Raw genomic sequence first — 18,104 nt, 5'->3', positions numbered from 1 at the left:
GGTTAGAAAAAATTAAGTCTTGTACTTACGAATATCTATTCGTTGTTCCAATGGTAAAGGGTTGTTTGTGCGTGACACGAGTTTTGTAAGGCATGTAGCTGCCAATAACTGGGAGTAGGACGACTGTAAAAACAAAACAAAAAAACACAACAAACCACAAACAGAAGTTTACTGCACACTTCAGAAGATCAAGCAGCAATGCTGGATTTTAAGGTAATTGCTCTCTGGAAATTCAAGTTTAAAGCATTAATTTAATTGGTAAGTCTAAATACTCTACATAGCATTTACGCTATGTTTTTATAGACACTAAAGTAAACCAAATACTTGAAGAAAGTGTTTAAGAAAGAAAGGAAAAGCTTTTAAAGAGCGGAAGACAATGGAACTGCCACTGAAGGCAGGAATAAACTGCAAACATAGTCAAACTGCATGAAGTTACCTTAAACGCCATGCCTGAAGAAGACAATTAGTCCTCTGAGCTATAGGAGTACATTACGATCCATTAAGAAGTACTTAGAACTTCTGCTTGATTACTAAATACAGGTTAAAATTTATTTCTTACAGAACAGCACACAGACTACTGAACTGTAATCTAATTCAGGGACACAAATTATGGCATTCAACCACCTAAAACCCCTGGCTGCACCCGATTCCATAAATTACAGCCAGGGAGATGACAAGCATTTTGCATGCTAATTTCTGTAACATATAGCACTGTAGAAAGCCTAGTATCCAAGATGCAGGAAACCTATTCATTCCAACATTCCCAAGGACAGTCAGGTACAAAGTGCGTCAGATCCCGGACTGAACAAAAAACCCTCTGGCAAGAGTCAGAGAGGCAATGGATCACACACAGCGAATGAAACTAGGCTTTAGGAACTTTCCTTTAAAAAAAAAATAATTATTTGTCCTCAGGTAAACCAGTTACTAGTTCCCATCAGAAGAGCTTCAAATCAGTTTGTTTTGAATTCACTGGACTTCAAATTTAACAAAAAGTTAAATAATTTGCTTTGTGTAAGTTTGCTAAGCCTGTTAAGTGTCACTCTCCTCCCCCTCCCTTCACCACCACCTCCTCCTCCTCCTGGAGGAGTTACTCTTTACAACAAACAGCCTGTCTAATGTTTCCTATTTTTGTGAACAAGGCTCCAATCTGATAGATACGAAAGCTGGATGCACATTCTGCCACAAGTCAAATCTTCTAAGATCATGTGGCAAAGCCATTTTAAACATTATTTGTGCTGATAGAAAGTAAAAACCAAATGGCCACTTAAAAAGAATGCTAAAAAAGTCAGGCAAGACTTACTGCTGGCGTATTTTACATCCTTTCTGTAACACTAATTCTAAAGCACATGATCTAATTTTCCCTGTTTTAAACTGCTGGATTATTAAGACAACACTATAGCAGGGGCAATTTTCCAAGGAAACATTCCAGAAGAAACACTGCTGGTTTTATCCCCTATGAACCTCTATGCACACACCATTTTCTCCCCAAAGCCTATAGAGAAGGCAGTGGTTCCCACAGTCTATGAAATACCACTGCCATAATAATGTTTTCAACTTAAAGCTTGACATGTCAGGGTGGTAGTCTGTGAAGAATGCAGCGAGGCCCACAAGACATTAGAATTGACAACCCTTTGTAGTAACCCCTGCAGCAGCATAATTAGCCATCAGAGCCAATGATTTTTTTGGCACAGGCTGCCCACAAATTGAGATACGTGAGATCATACTGGATATGGAATATAAAGACTGCATACCAGACCTTGGGGCTATTTCCCTTATCAATGCCCAAAATACCAACATACATTTTGGAAAATTATATTGTTTTACATACACTCCCTCTTTCTAGAAGAAGCTGGCACTTGCTCAGGCAGTCTGGACTGTTGGTGAACTCAACCAAGGCTTTCTCTGCCTGGAGCCGTGTCGCAGTGTCTGTGGTCTCATACAGCTGCTTGCACAGGTTCTCTAGCTGGGCTAGGCTCTGGAATACAGGAAAACAAATCAATTAGTAACAAGACGTTTAACAGTTCACTTATGCAGCAGTTTTACCCAGGTTATATATACGTATACACACACACATAGATAATTTTACTGTTTGTGCAAAGGAAGGAAAACGCTCCAACTTGTAGTTTGTTCTTCCATCAACTAAATGCATTTAACCTACCAAACTACCTGTAGAGAAATTTCACAGCTACCTCTTACACCTGACAAAGTACCATATTGTCTTCCCACTTTCACCAATTTTTACCCAAACTCAGGCACCCACTCCCACGGTCAGCGCTGACCCAGCCTGAATGCACTGTACCATGTGGCTGATGAGGTCTTGGAAAACCTCACACACCTTGTGCTGTAATGGCGATAATCCTAACCCACCCATTTGAAATGGCAAAAAAACATCTTCACGTCTAGCTTTTATGTCACACAGTGTCAAATCCTCACAAACTTAGTTTATATTCCCTTTGCAGGGCACCATAACAGACTTCAGCATCCCAGGATGCTGGAAGGATCTCACATTAAATCTTCCACACTACACATGCTAAAAATACCTAAAGGAGAACAGAGAAAATGAAGAATAGGATGGATGCCTTTGAGCGGTGTCTCTGTGAACGTGTTTGAAGGGAAATAAAACTACCGGGCAGATTCTGTGTGCTCAAACAACTGGAAAATATTTGCCATAAACTGTGATCCAGGCAGATGGTTTCCCCCAGTGAAATCTTAGGTGTCCTAGTTAAAAAGTGGCTTCACAGATGGATATAAATACTCCCTCAGGTTCTTACTGCTAGATTAATAAGCAGGTATTTTCAACTGCTTTAGGGCTACATTCTAAGTTTCCAGAGGTAAATCATTACAAGCATACCATAACTTTTGTGCTTTTGTGCATTTGTAAAAAAGAGGATAGCATCAGTCACCTAATTTATTTTTGGAGGACAGATTGTTATGCAAAAGCTGAGTTACCGACAGGGTCAGCCGACAGATTCATGCACCACATCAGCACACAGCTGAAAGCTTTCTTATACACAAGCGCAGCAATTCCACACCAAAAGCACACAGAAGGTTCTGATGCTCTGTTGCTGAGATGATCAGCAGATAAAATACTGTTAGAAGAAACACAGAGGGGTACCCTCTGCAAAAATTATCTTACCTTGTACCATACTCCAGAGCTCTGATTTTTTTTTTCCAAATAGTAACTTCATGGGAAATGTTGCCCTGACAGCTTCATTACTTCAGAGTAATTACAGAACTTTGCCAAATGCCAGACAGCCGTTCAACATACAGTTTTGGTTTTGAGAAAAGCAAAATCCAAAGACTTAAGCTCTGCACAGAAAATCCTCAAAAATCTAACATTAATATAAACCATTATTAACCATAAACTATTATAAACCATACTGACTCCAGTTAAGCATTGGTCAGCACCTGTCGTTTCTTATAACAAATCCACTTTCAGTTACTTAAAATCAGTTGGCAGAGTCTACATACAGAAAGGTGCCTGTTTATGTGTATCATCTTCAGCCCAAGGACAAAATACCATTTCCCCCAAACCTCCAAAATCCCTGCGACCATTTATCAATTTGAAAAGCTACCACGACCACTCAGTCCACATGTGTACGATGGACCGAATCCTTAGGAAGCGGCTCAGCCTGGCTCCACCACGCTGGTGGGACAGCGATGCATTGCAGTCCATGGTCCCATACCAAAGCACTGAACGCTGATCCAGAATGCTGACTGCACTACAAATAATTGTAGTTTACCATTTTGGAAAAAAAGGTACTTGTTTTTTACAAGTTTTACATCACCATGCATTAATTCTTCAAGAAGCTCAGGAATGGGGTTTCCCTACAGTCAGCTTTCTTCACACCTCTGAGAAACGCCAATTCCCTGCGACTTTTTGTGAGTCACATGGTGGCAATAACCATGGCTGCTTTTGTGCGACACTCACCATGACAAACACCCTTGTTTGTGCACAGCGTGTGATCCGTGCCAGCCTTCTTGCAGATTACAGTTAACTCCCTCGGAGCCAGAGGAAACACACGACCTCTGGGACTCAAACAAGACAACTCCAAAAAGCCAATCAGGCCAACCAAATAGCCCGTCTGCTGCCCAAGAGATACAGCACACAAGATCACCGTTAAATGCCCCATTAATGACACTGTGGTCATTAAAGCACAGTTTTCCTGTGGAAAAAAAAATAAATCACACACATGGAAAAGCTGGTCCAAATTATCCAGGAGTGTGAATCCAGCAAATCAAAGGGAATAAACGTGCACTCTATTCATGTTAGATTAAGCCAAGTGTCTGCACTAGGTTTTAAACATATTTTTAATACCTTGTCTCTTACTGTGCAGTGTCAGCTGTCCCAAGTGTCCCTGACCAGACAATTCTCAAGTTGAAGTTCACTCAATAATACCTCCTCACGGTATACCCAGATACGCAGCTGCAGAGTGGGTTGCAGGATGGAGAGTATTTTGGGGCACAGCAGCAAAGCCCACGAAGGCACCTCAAAGGGAAAGCTGATGTCCCAACTTGGGAGTTTTCACCCATTATGAAATGGTCATTTTATTATTTAATTTAATGTGCTCAAATATCTGAAAACAACATTCATGATAAGCTGTAATCCAACCAAATAAATTTCTCTGATGAAAAACCTTTAGGAATAATTTTTAGGGTTGTCTCACCAACAGATTTCTTTTCTCCTCTTGTGCCCTAACTCGATTATCTCTCATACGGACAGGCAGAGCAGTTAAGCTGCCCTGACACTGCATTCCAGGTTTGCAACGTTAAGTTTTCAGCACATTTTAATATTGCCATGAGGGCAACAGAGCTCCCCTCCTCTCTGCTGACGGGGTAGAGATCAGGCTAGCCTTACTCCAGCACCCAGCTTCAACAGTCAGAGATGTTCAGGCATTAGGGGTAGCAAGTAGGTGCAGATAATTTCACTACAAACACCGGGCAATACCTACTCTTTTAACCAAGATAAAATACCATTTAGTATAACGATTATGGAGGGCAAGCCCTCTGTATATTCTAGATAAGGACTAAAGCATGAGACAGCAGAGTAGTTGAAACAGGGAGACATTCTGGCATCCCACTAGTGCTGCACGCATGGGCTGCCTTACAGGATGGAAAGGTATGCATCCAGTGAGTCGAGAAGGAAAATAAGACAATTACAACTAACCAAAACTTGTGTTCATGGCTCCTTTGAGAATGAACAGCTCCAGAAACTCTTTGTAAAAAGAAGAAACCCATCCTTTGCACCTAGGGAAGGCAAGGAGACATTGACGAGGGCTCAGGGTAGCAGGGGAGCCGATGGGGACTTTGCATCCAGGGGGGCACCCCAGCGGCTGGGATGGCATTTTAGGAGAACTGCTGAGTCACAGGATACGGCCCCAAGTGTCAAACACCTCCGCCTGCACTGGCTCCCAGCCTTCCGAATCGCTCTTATCTGCTCCTCACACAACGGCACTGAAATCCCAGGATTTTTCTACAGTTGCACATACCATATTCTATTAACACATACTTGTACACCCGAAGTATTTTATGCAGTAACAACACCTCCCCCCCCCCCCGGTCCAATTTCTCTCATACATTGCACTGCAAAGGCTAAATGACAACCCGAAACACTGGCTATCTCCCAGCTTGGAGGATGTGTCTTAAATGCATACCGAAAAGCCTAAACTGCCACTGAATTTGTCACATAACCACCTCTTGACTCCAAGCATGGCATAGATGACGATCACTTCACTTTTTCTCCTGTGTGCACACATTTTTTTCTCCTTTGAAGCCAAGACCCAAACAATGCCTACACTTTTTCCTCCAATAAAGTGTGGCAATTAATGCCTATTAATGGAAATCTGCATCTCAGTGTTCTTCTAAATCCAGCTTCCAGGCACGACATCTTATTATGTCACTGTCTACAAGCCTTAGACAATTTTTTTTTTGCAAACAGAAGTTGAATTAAGTTTGTGTCCCCAGGAAAAAAAACCCCAAACCAATATCATATGTTTGATCCATCTCCCCAAACTGAAGTTCCTACACTACAAAGCACTGGAGGATAATGCAACACATCCTACAATTGACTCCCAACACCATTGTTTCGTATGCAGTAGAAGTGTTTTTCAACAAGGGAAGGTAAATATTTATCAGAAACCAGCAAACTCGACAAATGATTAGCAAAACTTCCACTCCCCTTCCCCCTCAAGAGCAGCAAGCTCCAAGGGAAGTTTTGCTACAGACCGACAACCTACAGAGAGTTGGGAGACTCCTTTCTACCAGAGCCCGGCATGGAGTAAAGCTCTCTCCACCGCAGGCTGCATAGTCCTGAGCAGGAATTGCCAATCCATCAGCCTCATATGAAGTTTGCATCATGTTATAGCTTATTTTTTAATAATATCAAACATGGAAAAGTGAGTTTTCCTCCATATATGGCACTGCCTTTGTACAATCTTGGCCTCAGATGCTTGTCCACTGAGAGTAGCTGTGAAGCTCAAAATGTGGAAACCCCCCCCCAACCTATCAATCTAATTTATACTACAAGCTACAAATAAAACTCGTCACTGTTCAGTGTTTTCCCCATGGTGAAGATAAACAATGTGTGATCATCTTTAAAATGATAAATACTACAAGGAAAGTAACAGCTACCTAAAAGGAGTCCCCAGGGGATGGCTGTGGAATTGATCTTGTATTACACGGTTGCTTAAGCAACGCTCTTTACATCCAAGGGCTGCAATAAGCTCTAGGCAGGTTTAGTTCAACAGAGTTTGACTTTGCCACGCTGACAGTTCCCATTTCAGAAAATTGAGGAAACACACGCTGTGCTCGGCGCACTCAAGATGGCAGAGCCAGAAAGTAAGTAGGAGCATACACAGCCAGCCCCGATCGCTTCGGGGAAGCAGCCAAGCAATAACCCCACAGATTCAGACATCTAAAATGGAGTATTTGGCTTAACAAGATCAGTCCAAACTTTTCTGCTGCCTGGTGGTTCTTATCCTGAAGGATGTGCATTGCTGTAAGTCCTCCAGGCACACATTGTTTCCAAGACATTCCTTCTTCCTGCCTTATGGTTACTGACTCCCCGAGCCAGAGATCCTGCAACATGTTTAATACAGTTATTTTTGTCCCAAGCACATTCATCCATTTTAACATCCCCCAACTGATTCCCCCATATGTTATAACCAAAGCCAGGCTTTGCAAGTGCCGGGCAACTGCAGGGCAGGCAATGAGATGTTTATGTCCCTGCTGGCTGTAAGCATGCAACAGGCCCCAGAAGTAGTTACCTGTGTACCTCCAGGATGTGGCGTCACGGTGGTAGGAAGAGACCATGATCCATTTTTCCTTTCCCCTGAACATCATATGTCTAAGGAACATCGATTTCTGTATTTGCCAGTAAACACGCACACCCCTAGCACACGCGGCATTAAAGCAAGTAACACGAGATGCAGTGCACGCTTCTTTAACGCAGCGCCCGAATCTTCGCGTTCAGTCCTATGCTGTCACTGGGCATGAGCTGCACAGTCCGTGTCAGCTTCTGCTCTTCAAAGCTGTAGACATTAGCTAGCTTTCCTCAATTGCTTGCCGACTTTACAGCAAAACAGGGAGGAAGAAGATGCAGCATGCAGTCAGGGCTCCAAAACACTGTGTTTTAACAAATGCAACCGTGCAATGAAGATGCATTGCAGCAGTCAAAGGGCCCTGGTGTTTTAAGTGAGTAAGGCTCAGAGAACGCCTCAGGTCACTTGATGAATGTCAGGTATTTCAAGCAAAAATAAAAAAGCTTTTAAGCTGAGCGATGCAACTATTAACTGCCAAGGACCAGGATGATGCACTTCGTGAGTACTCAGAGCTGTAAAAATCAAGGCCTCATGGCTCATCACCCTCATTTGTTAAGAGAATCTGAACAACAAATTGCCCATTTCCATTTACCCTACTAATAACAGAGAAAGCAAACCTACCTACACCCTTCCAGCACATCTCAAAATTATTTATTGTGGTAGTATTTTCAGGCATCTCCCTGAATCTCTCGGGGAATCAATAAAGAGCTCTCATTTCTTTCTCCAATATGAACGGTGCTCAAGCGCAGATGGAACAGGGCTGCCTTCAGGATTCAGCCCTGTCATTTTACTGCACAACACTTTAGAGCAACTCCGCACACCACCCCACAGAAACACTTCAAATTAACACTTAACACTTCCCATAACTTAGCACTGACAACATATAACCTTGTATGTTACACAGAGCAGTTTCCATCCCAAGGAGCTTAAAGAAGAGGAACATGATACCCTTAGTGGGTGGTGAAACTGTTGAGAAACTCTTCAATATTCTAGTTGGGTGCAAACAAATACTAGTGCATAATTTTATCAAGGCTTAGCTCTATAAGGACAGCCATTTGTTTAGCTATCTGCTAAGACATGAGAGAAAAGATAAGGTAATGTTTGGCTTTCTAACACAGGGCATGTCCTAAGTGAGCAGTCCTGGAGCTAACTGTACCTCAGAGGGAGGCCAGTGGCACCGAGAACAGATCGAGGGCTAAAATCTCCAAGACAAACCTCTACATTTCTGCGTTGTCAGGACTTCCAGATGCTAGCAGAATCCGTGTGCATATACCAACAGCCACGAAATAAATTAAAAAGAGGTTTGTCAATGCATCAGATTTATTTTTTTTAAACAATGAAACAGATGCAGTGAAAATGCGTATCATCCCTGCTTTCAGTGCTGGCCAGCTGGAAGTGTTTATTTCACCTTGACCGTGTTCTGGGTTTGCACATTTTTCATGCAGTACCAAGTCTGATATCATGCACAACTCAAACTGCTAATTGGAAGGTCTGACTCCTATGGAAAAATGGTCACATATCTATTATCTTCTCCAAACACTACATGTGATTGTGCAGTGTGACTCACCTGAATGCATAATTCAGTTAGAAGAGAAGGTTTGTTACAGAACAAACAGGAAAAGTAAAACAACAACAGAGATACAATGGCCCAAGGCACCAGCTTCTGGAGTCAACAGGGATAAGACCATCAATGGAGGAAAAAGTGGACAGGCTAGGAAGATGCACATGGCTGCAAACTATGGCAAATTTTTCTTGTACGGGAAATCTGCCAAACGTACTTGAGGAAAGGTGAAGTTGAAAAAAATCCACTTGTCTTATTAAAAAAAATTAAATCTTTGAAAGTTAGCTAATTTCTGGAACAATAAATCATGTCCCATTTTGAAGAAATTGCCTCTATACCATGACAGATTTCTACTAAACTTAAGACAACCATTCCTGAGTTCAATCCCCACTGATGCTGCTGAAGTAGTAATGAGAGATCCCTGGCAATTTAATACCTAGGAATGGCTGAATTACTGAATTCTACCCCAAGAAAGGCCTCTCTCCCAGTGGAACGACTCAGCAGGGCCCTAGGCAAGGACAGCAGCACAACTGGCCTGGTAACTGCAGCAAGCAGGTGCTCCTCCACTTTTGAGAATAAAAAAAAGGAAAGGTTGGAACAGCACCAACACCTTTGCTACAACAACAGGAGAATGAGTCACTCCTGTTTTTCTTTACCCTTTTATTTATATGCCACAGCTAATACACTGCTTCAGCAATCGCACACTTCTAACCTCTCTTTTTGAGAGCTGAACATTCCTTGTGCATCTGAGAGCTTTTCATTTGGCGGAGGTTGACCATTTCCTAATGAGCAGCAACCAGGAAATTAGGAAACAGCAAGCACAACACACACACAGAACCATCACAGTGCTGGATACATGGAGATGAGAAAGCTGCAACCATTTGAATGAGCTAAACCTCTCAAAATTCCTTCTACCTGTTGATAACAACTATAGAACAATGTATTATAAAGGAGTCTTGCCATGCAAATCAGCATTCCCCATTTCAGTAATGTGGTCACATAGTCGAGGCAGGTACCAAGGTCGCTGCATTTCCCTCAGCAGACAAAAATGTTTTTCCTATTATTAGGAGTAACAGTACAACCCAGATACCTCTAGGTGTGAATACAGTTTTAGAGAACAAACAGAATTGGATTTTGTGTATTTAGTCTGAAAGACACCTCTGACACCTTAGATGGTTATTTTGGAAGGATACAGAAAGCCTATGTTTTGTGCCTCAAAATCAGAAAAATCCGGCAAGAGGCACCACAGTTCCTTGCCTGTGCAGGTCTGCAAGGTTCAGAGAGATTCAAAGCACTGATGTGAGCAGGAGCTGCAACTATGGAACAACCCTTTTCTCTAAATGGTACCATAAGCAATGTGGGGGATTATTTTTTATTTGTTTAGATAGCAGGATAACCCCTGCAGGGTGCCACTTTGGAGCACCACAGAAAAACCAGTAACACACCTTCTACTCTTCTGACAGTTCTAGCTGAGTAATATTTTTTTCCTTTGAACTCTAGGAAGAACAGCTCATTTACAAAATGATCTGAATGAACTGAAAATTGCTTTTGAGGTCACAGATCCCCCTGCTTGCTTTGCATTTCTTTAAGAAGAGGAAAAAAAAGTCTTCAGCATTGCCTCATCCTACCACATTCAGGACATGGAACAGAAGGCAAGGACTCTCATGGCAGATATCAGGGCCTAGGGAGAAAAACTAAGGCAACTGCACTACTGGGCAAGCTGCAGTGAAGCAAGCTGGCTTTCAGATTTCTGGGTCTCGTCCTATCTAATAGCAGTAACAGACAACTTTCAGGGTACTCGCTTTGCAGAACAAGCCACCTTCAGGTGCAACAATCAATACCACACATCAAGGCACTGTGAACACTAAGCGTTTTACCCAAATGGGAATCAACTACCAAAAAATCCCAACAACTCAAGACCAAGCCCCCCACACCAACGGGTCTGCACCAGGCATACAGCATGTGAATTTGTTTCAGACAGAAAGCTGTGCTCCGAGATGATGGTTCAGGAGAAAACAGAAGCCTTCCAAATACTCTGAAAACTCTGGAGGCACCTCCGATCATATGAAATACTAAAGCTCCTACAGGACTGCTCAAACTCACCATCCAGAAACAGCAAAATAACCCAAGCACTGCAAATCACCCTCAACTGGTTAAACTAGTGTCAGCTACAGACATTATCAAGTGCTAGAAGAGAAACAACGGAATTAGTATTTTCCAGTACCACGTCCTTGGACTGTAACTCCTGTAATCAGTGTTCACAAACACTCTGAACAAGGGCAGAGTTTTCAAACAGGAATTCAACCAAAACACTTAGATGATACAGCAATAACACCCCTGTCCAATGGGAATATAGGAAACAGAATAATTAAGTCAGAATGATGGGCTGTGGAATAAGCCACCTAAAAGGTGCATTCAAGAACCATACATTACAGAAAATGCCACTGCAGGACAGACACAAATCCTTTGTAGATCTAGAGTTGTGAGTCCACAGGGTATACGGATGCAGAGCTCATTTTACTGGCAATAGATAAAAAGGATGGAAAGGACTTAAAGATGATCCTGAAGTGCAGCTATTTAGCAGAAAAATGGAGGCTATTTCTTTTATAAACTGATCTTACAACACAAGAAAACACACAGTCTGCTGGTAATCCTGCCACAAGGTAAAGCGACTGAATGATACATTTCTCAACTAAGAAAAAATCTTTCTGATGATCTTACCTAAACAGTGATCAGATTTGTTTGACATTAAGTAGACAAGACTGGAGCAAGAAGGCTTGCATGAGCTGCAGAAAATAGTATGTCAGCTGGGACAGGAATTCTGACCCTTTCCTTGCAATAGCAGGAGTCCTCACTGCTGAGACCACAAAGGCCAAAAGGTGTTAAAACATTCAGATTTCTAGATCACCTGCTTTTGTGGATCTGACTCCTCAGCCCCATCAGATTCAGTTCAAGTTAAATAGCTGAGGATTGCTCTCTCCCTCCCAATATATTCTCCCATCTCGAGAGACATGACTCCAGAGCTGCAAACAAACCCGTATGACAGCAGGTTAAAGCCTCTTCTCCACTGCCAAGTTACAAGGCCAGAGCCTATTTCAGCTATAAGCAGAGATAGGATGTTAATGAGCAGCACAGAAACATCCACTAAATGCTTCACAACCTTTGTGCTGTATACATCATTTTAATATCCCTAACCCCACGTTATTTTAAATCCTACAGTTAGGAGGAAAAAGGCAATTATTAGTGCCAGACAGTCCAGATTTCTCCATGGCTGCCCAATGGCCGTGAGGGTGCCAAAATACCAAGTCACCTCGCGCTTGCGTGCCACGAGCATAAGGAAAGCAGCAACAGTGATGGTGCTGATCAGTCAACACAATCCAAGTATGGGCCCTGTGCCAACCAGGCATGAAATAAAAACAATACAAACTAAATAAAAGAAAAGAAAGCAATTGCTACTGACCCTGCCTTCACTTCCTGCCTCCTGGCTATATGGATACATACACGATAGATTTGCTTTCTGACCTGCCAATGTGGGAAAGAAATCTTCAAAGCATCCCTATTCCCATTTGGAAAAAAAGAAGAAAAAAAAAATCTCCTTTTACAGAATTCATCCAGTAACCAGAAGTTCCCCATTACAACAAATCAAATTAAGATACTATTCAAGCTAGCAAAGTACTCAGCTGAAACAGGCAGGTAAGGACACAATTTGCCTGTCTGATTCTTGTAAATACCTTCTTGTTTGATTTTCTTGTTCTTGTGTTACTAATAAATTATACAATACTGAACAATACGTTAAAAGGAGAACTGTAAACTTCAATTTAAAAAGTTCAGCTAGAAACCCACAATTACACTTTAAACTACCAAAATGCTGCAAGCAGAAGGAAGTGCCCTTACACTATATATGCAGTTTGAATGATCTCAAATAAGGGAAGAGGGGAGAAGGCAGTCAGTTAAAAGATGAAACATGTTTTTCTCTTCTAGTGCTAAAACATAACTTTTTTGGTCTCAAGCTAGGTGTTGATTTACATGCAAGACTCGTACCAGGTAAGTCCTGGTAAGCCAGACAGCCCCGTGAGCACACAGCGTGATGTTTAACCAGCGCTCCTGCTCCAGGTACTGCAGCGTGATACACGACATGGCATGCTGGGACGTCCTGGCATGGCGCTCTCCTCTGCCCACCTGCAGCATGGGCAAAATTGCAGAAGACGCAGCTCAGAGCAGCTATAAACAACAGGAGAACACATTACACAGTGCAATCACTGGCCAATTGCACCCAAAAATAGTTTAAATTGTCAAAGACCTGCTAAAAAAATACTTCTTGTTCACAGTACTCAACTGTGGCATGTTATTTTTCTGAAGTGCAGCATATTTTTCAGCCTGGAGAATTACGTGTGATTTCCAGAGCAGGACAACAGGCAAGGGGAGAGGGAAGAGAAGGATCAGACCACCAAAGCACATTTATAATGGAGATCTTGCATCACCCAATATTCAAAGTGTGCTACCAGTCAGATGTCAAGCACCAGAGCGTAAAGCTGATGTTCTACCCTGACCACACCAAGGCAACGAGCTTCCCCCTGGCAAACAATTACCGGAGTTAGCAGGGACCATGAATAAACTTCACATTTTGTCCTTAATGAGAAACAAAAGCAAAAATGTCAAGCTTCTGCTGAGGTATTTTCTGGGTGGTTTAGCAACTATCCTCCAACAGTACCTTTTATTAGTTTGTAATAACTAACACATACTAAAAATAACCAACAAGAGCACCACTGTCGTCAACAACTGCATGCATGAGGCCACACCAACCATCAATTCAGTGACAGATCCTTACGGTCTGGCCTGACTTTTAAGGTGTAAGAAGCATTTAATTAAAACTCTTCCCCCTAGAGTAGGTCTAAGTCCTATATTCCTTGCACAATCAAGAACAGGGAAAACCCAAAACAAGCAGAAAGGACCTACCGCCCACTAACTGCCCAATCAGTGGGCTCTGACTTAAGGCTATCAGAGATAGGGAGGCTGCGAGCAACACCTTATCATGTTAACACCTCAGTGTGTTTGACTCTTACATTTACACCAACCAGGCTTGACTGGAAAACTAAACAATTTTTACCGTGGTCTTTTCCACTACTGCGAACCCACTATTGAGAAAAAGCCAACTGTGCCAAAGTTAGATGAGCAAAGAAATAACAAAACCCTTCTTGCAAATCAAAGCTGAAGATGCGCAGAGAGCGTCACAGGGGCCAGGTGGTACCAGCATTGCAATCGCACAAAAGGCCAAAGACGCACAAGCATAATTACATTGGGAAGAATGAGAGTGACCTCAGACACAGACAGCACTGGTTACTCTTGTAAAAAAAAGTAGATTCTTGCAGCTAAGCCACACAACGGTATCACCAGAAAAGCATCACAAACTATTCATAAATGCCTTTTTGAAACCACAGCTTAGAAGCACGAAGACAAAAGTTACACTTTTGCTGGCAATTTTACATAGTAAAAATGTAGCTTCTTGAACATTGCTTTAGTAAGCCGGAGCCCTATAGACTCATAAAACACAACTGCACTGCCCAAAACCAAGGGCAATGAGACATTATTAACAGTAATAAAGTTCTTGAGCTACAGAGCATTCAGTGTTCTCTTAAAATCATTAAAATGAACAAATCCTCCTTAATTGTATTAGTGTTGACTACCCGAGGGAACATAGCTCAGTCGCTAAAGCAGGGAGAGACCAGCCATCTGACAGCATGCTCACAGCCCCAACCTGGCTGCTCCACTCCTCTCCGCCCTTCTTTTACTGTCATAGCAGGCACCCAGCTCATGCCAAACGGAGCTCTGCCTTCCCCCTTTGTGCTACATAAGTTTTGAGATCTTCAGGTGAACTATCATGGATAGAATTATAACTTAAATACAGAGTAGCTCCAGCCCACTGAATTCAGTGACAAAATCTCCCACAGGCTTCCATGAGGCCAGGATTTCACGCTGAGCCCGCCTCTCGGCAGTCTGCTAATGAGCGTGAAAACCCACAACGAAGCCACGGTGTTCTCCTCTCCCATCTAGGCTGCTTCAAAACACCATCATCTGTAGGAGAGGCACAGCGGGCTGGGGCTGCTGCCAGGACCTATGTATTGGACACCTTACCTGCTACCTAAGGGACCTCCAAAGTACGCTCCAGATGTTGGCTGGGGGACCAGGAATAAACTGCTGGCCATGGAGTCCCCAGAGCTGAAAAGGAGTGTCCACTTTTATCAAGTTTATCAAAGCCTGGCCACAGAGATCTTGAGATACTGAACTGCAACTGTATACCTCCACCTTTCAGCTGAAATCCAACTCTCAACACCTTCCACTGGTATTCTGCAACTTTGGTGCTGAGCATCCAAACAGCATAGTTAAAAAGCGCATAACTGAAAAAGAAAAAGCTTAATTTACAAAAGAAATGCTGCCAGCTCTATTTTTAGTCAAACCAGTGTTTCCACCTCCCCAGGTCCAGAGCATTCCCTTGGGCTATTCTGAGATAAACACAATTCCTTAATAAGAGCTTTCAGCGAGTCCAATGACACACGGAAGGTAAAAGCTTGAACAAATGAAAAAGTATTCTAAGCAATTTGTAGTTGGGCAGCAGGCTACATCGTGACTCTTTTACCAAGCAGGTGCAAGGTTACCGAGATATCAAATGGGAAACACGCATCTTAGTCTCCAGGGTTTCCTCTGGAGCAAGCTGAATGTTATAGATTTCTAGAGCCAAATTAGATTTTGTGTTTGAGCCAAAACAACGTCCTTTAGAATACAGAAACACACAAGAAAAAAAAAATTGGGGTCCTATTAGGGATGGAGAAGGAATTGCCCTAGGAAACAGTCTTGAAAAAACAAGTTGTGTCCCCCTCGGGATACAAGTACAGCACAAAGGAGCCTCCAACACCAGTGAGAAAATCCCCATGTCCTTCCTCACACGGTGCGACCCATTTCTGTGAATTACAAACACGTGGTGGCCGTGACACCAGACTGCCTACCCAAACACACTTTTATATGTTGGGGTTTTTTTTCCATTGAGCTTCCTCCACAACGGTATCAAGATGAAATAAGTCACTTCTGTCTGCAGCCCACCCAATGCATCTGGAGGCCCCAGCAGAACCTGCACACTCAACTGCTCCAAAGACGCAAGTTTTCCAGCTTGGAGCATAGCACTGTCAGTTCATTTAACAGTTAAAAAGATGGAAAACAGTCTCTGGGATTTGAAACACCCAGTCCTGAACCTAAAAACTGATAGTGGAAGCAAAAAATGGGATAAATTTTCCTTTTTAGATGCCAGATTTCGTATTTTTCTATTACAAGTAGCCACACCTCAGCAACTGTCTTGTTACCTCTCACTGGCCCAAATATCTTTCATTTCAACTTGGAGTCAAGCTACTGAGAACAGAGCGCAGAAGTGACAACAACTTTTAATCAGTGCAATGAATTTTTTAAATTCAAGACAAATGAGACATTCAATACATGAAGTCACAGAATTCATCATCATCATCCTGCAACAAATGTTCTCCTGCAGGAACATTCACATTCAGAAAGTGCATCCCATTTTAGGGCAGCACCATGAGAAACATCTAAGGGGCCAGGAAAGTGGAAGAAAAACAAAGATGACATAAATCTGTTTTCAAGAAGGGGAAAAATAGGGGGAAGTGTATTTGTATTTGCCCACAAAGCTAATGGCAATGACATCCTCACTGGTTTCCTCTGTCTCTACTGCGGGCAAGTTTAAGTGATGCTTACAAGACTTGGAACAGACAGAAATATTAATTCAAAACAAGGTCATATGAACTTTTTGAGAAGTGAGAAAGTTGGTGGACAGCAATTTGCTTTAAGACCGTAGGACTTCTTTTCAGCTACACAAAATCATCTGATTCTCTCTGCTCCTGTATCAGTATCACTGCATCCTTTGTTTCCAGATGCTGAACAGTCCCCCTCTTGAAGAGCTGTTCAACAGGAAAGCACCACAGACAGCTTTGACTACATGATTCCCACCAACAAAACTGGTGGGCTCGTTCACCATTTGCATGTCTGTTTTTTAAAGATGAGAACACAAGATTCTGTTTCATTATGGCCTTAAAAGTTTGTCTTTATCCTTACTGCTGCTCCATATTGTAAAGTAAATAACTTCAGCGCAGAGGCAGTCTATAAATAATCACCTATTAGCACACCAGGTACAACTCCAGGAAGTTCCACTGTGAACAGGTAACACCCAAGCCAAAGCTCTCATGAAGCAGCAGCAAGACCTCGCTACCTGCTAAACTCTGCATAGCTTTTGACAGCCAGTATTTATTTGCAAATCCCTGTTCCCATTAAAACAGGACCAACTCCCACAGCATATGCCATAAAAACAACTCTCAATTATTCACACTGATAGTCAACATTTCCCGGCGATGCTGGATAACTCAATAACCTTTCTGTTAAAGGAACATGACATCTGATAGGGGAGCCTCCGCAACTTAGCTCAAATCTTATGTCCGAAAGATTGACGTTTCGGGCTATGGCAAGACCTCTCACCAAAAATTTAATCTATTAATAAAAAACACTACTTCCTCCACAATCCACAATCAGTCTTGAAGGGAACCTCTTGCTCTCCTTTCTGAGGGAAAGCTCCTCAGAGCTCCTGCTTAATGCCTTTACCTGGAGCAGAGAGAAAAGAGAGACAATAAAAAGCAAGCAAACCCCATCCAGTTGCAGCACATAACAATTTTGTTAGCTATATTTGTCCTGTACAGGAACTGCACCAAGCTGCAGGTGCCTTAACCGTATTTGCAAATCAGTTTTCCTCCAAGTGGAACATCTTCCAAGCCTCTGATGTTAAACTTTAACTAACCAAGTTGAACACAGCAATTGCAACCCTCTTCTTACGGCTCAAACTTCCCTTTGCTCAATTCAATATTTAACAAAGAAAAGCAGGGTACGAAGCACAATTTTAAAGCAACAAGAGCAGCTGTTTCACCTGCCATCAGTGTCAAATGGCAGGCTCGCCCGCAAAGTTTTAAAGGTAGGGCTTGACTCACAGCAAACGAATTCAGAGTTTCTTCAGTAAATTTAGAGCCTGAGAATTGTTTAATAATGCAGTAATTCCTCTCCTCCCCTGAGATTACCCAAGAGACATTTGCCAGCAACCTTGCCAGACAACCTGAGAGCTGCACGGCTCTATTCTGAGTTAATAAACTGCTCACCCTTGTGGTTCACAAGGGTATCATGTG

The 18,104-nt window shown here is 42.5% G+C and overlaps 1 protein-coding gene across 2 annotated transcripts in view; it reads right to left on the bottom strand.

The window, feature by feature from the left end:
- XPO7 (exportin 7) overlaps positions 1 to 18,104 on the bottom strand; it is a 49,886-nt gene that overhangs the window by 30,512 nt on the left and 1,270 nt on the right. For both annotated transcript variants that reach the window (XM_049830610.1, XM_049830611.1), the window contains exons 2-3: positions 1,829 to 1,975; positions 30 to 123 (exon numbers count right to left, since the gene is read on the bottom strand). In XM_049830610.1, the coding sequence (XP_049686567.1) occupies positions 30 to 123; positions 1,829 to 1,975 (241 nt within the window). The remainder of the gene's footprint in view (positions 1 to 29; positions 124 to 1,828; positions 1,976 to 18,104) is intronic.

The sequence above is a fragment of the Accipiter gentilis genome, chromosome 28 (assembly GCF_929443795.1).
Source record: "Accipiter gentilis chromosome 28, bAccGen1.1, whole genome shotgun sequence".
Taxonomy (NCBI): Eukaryota; Metazoa; Chordata; class Aves; order Accipitriformes; family Accipitridae; genus Astur; species Astur gentilis.
The sequence above is the reverse complement of the archived record's forward strand: the minus strand, read 5'-3'. Positions and strand labels throughout refer to the sequence as shown.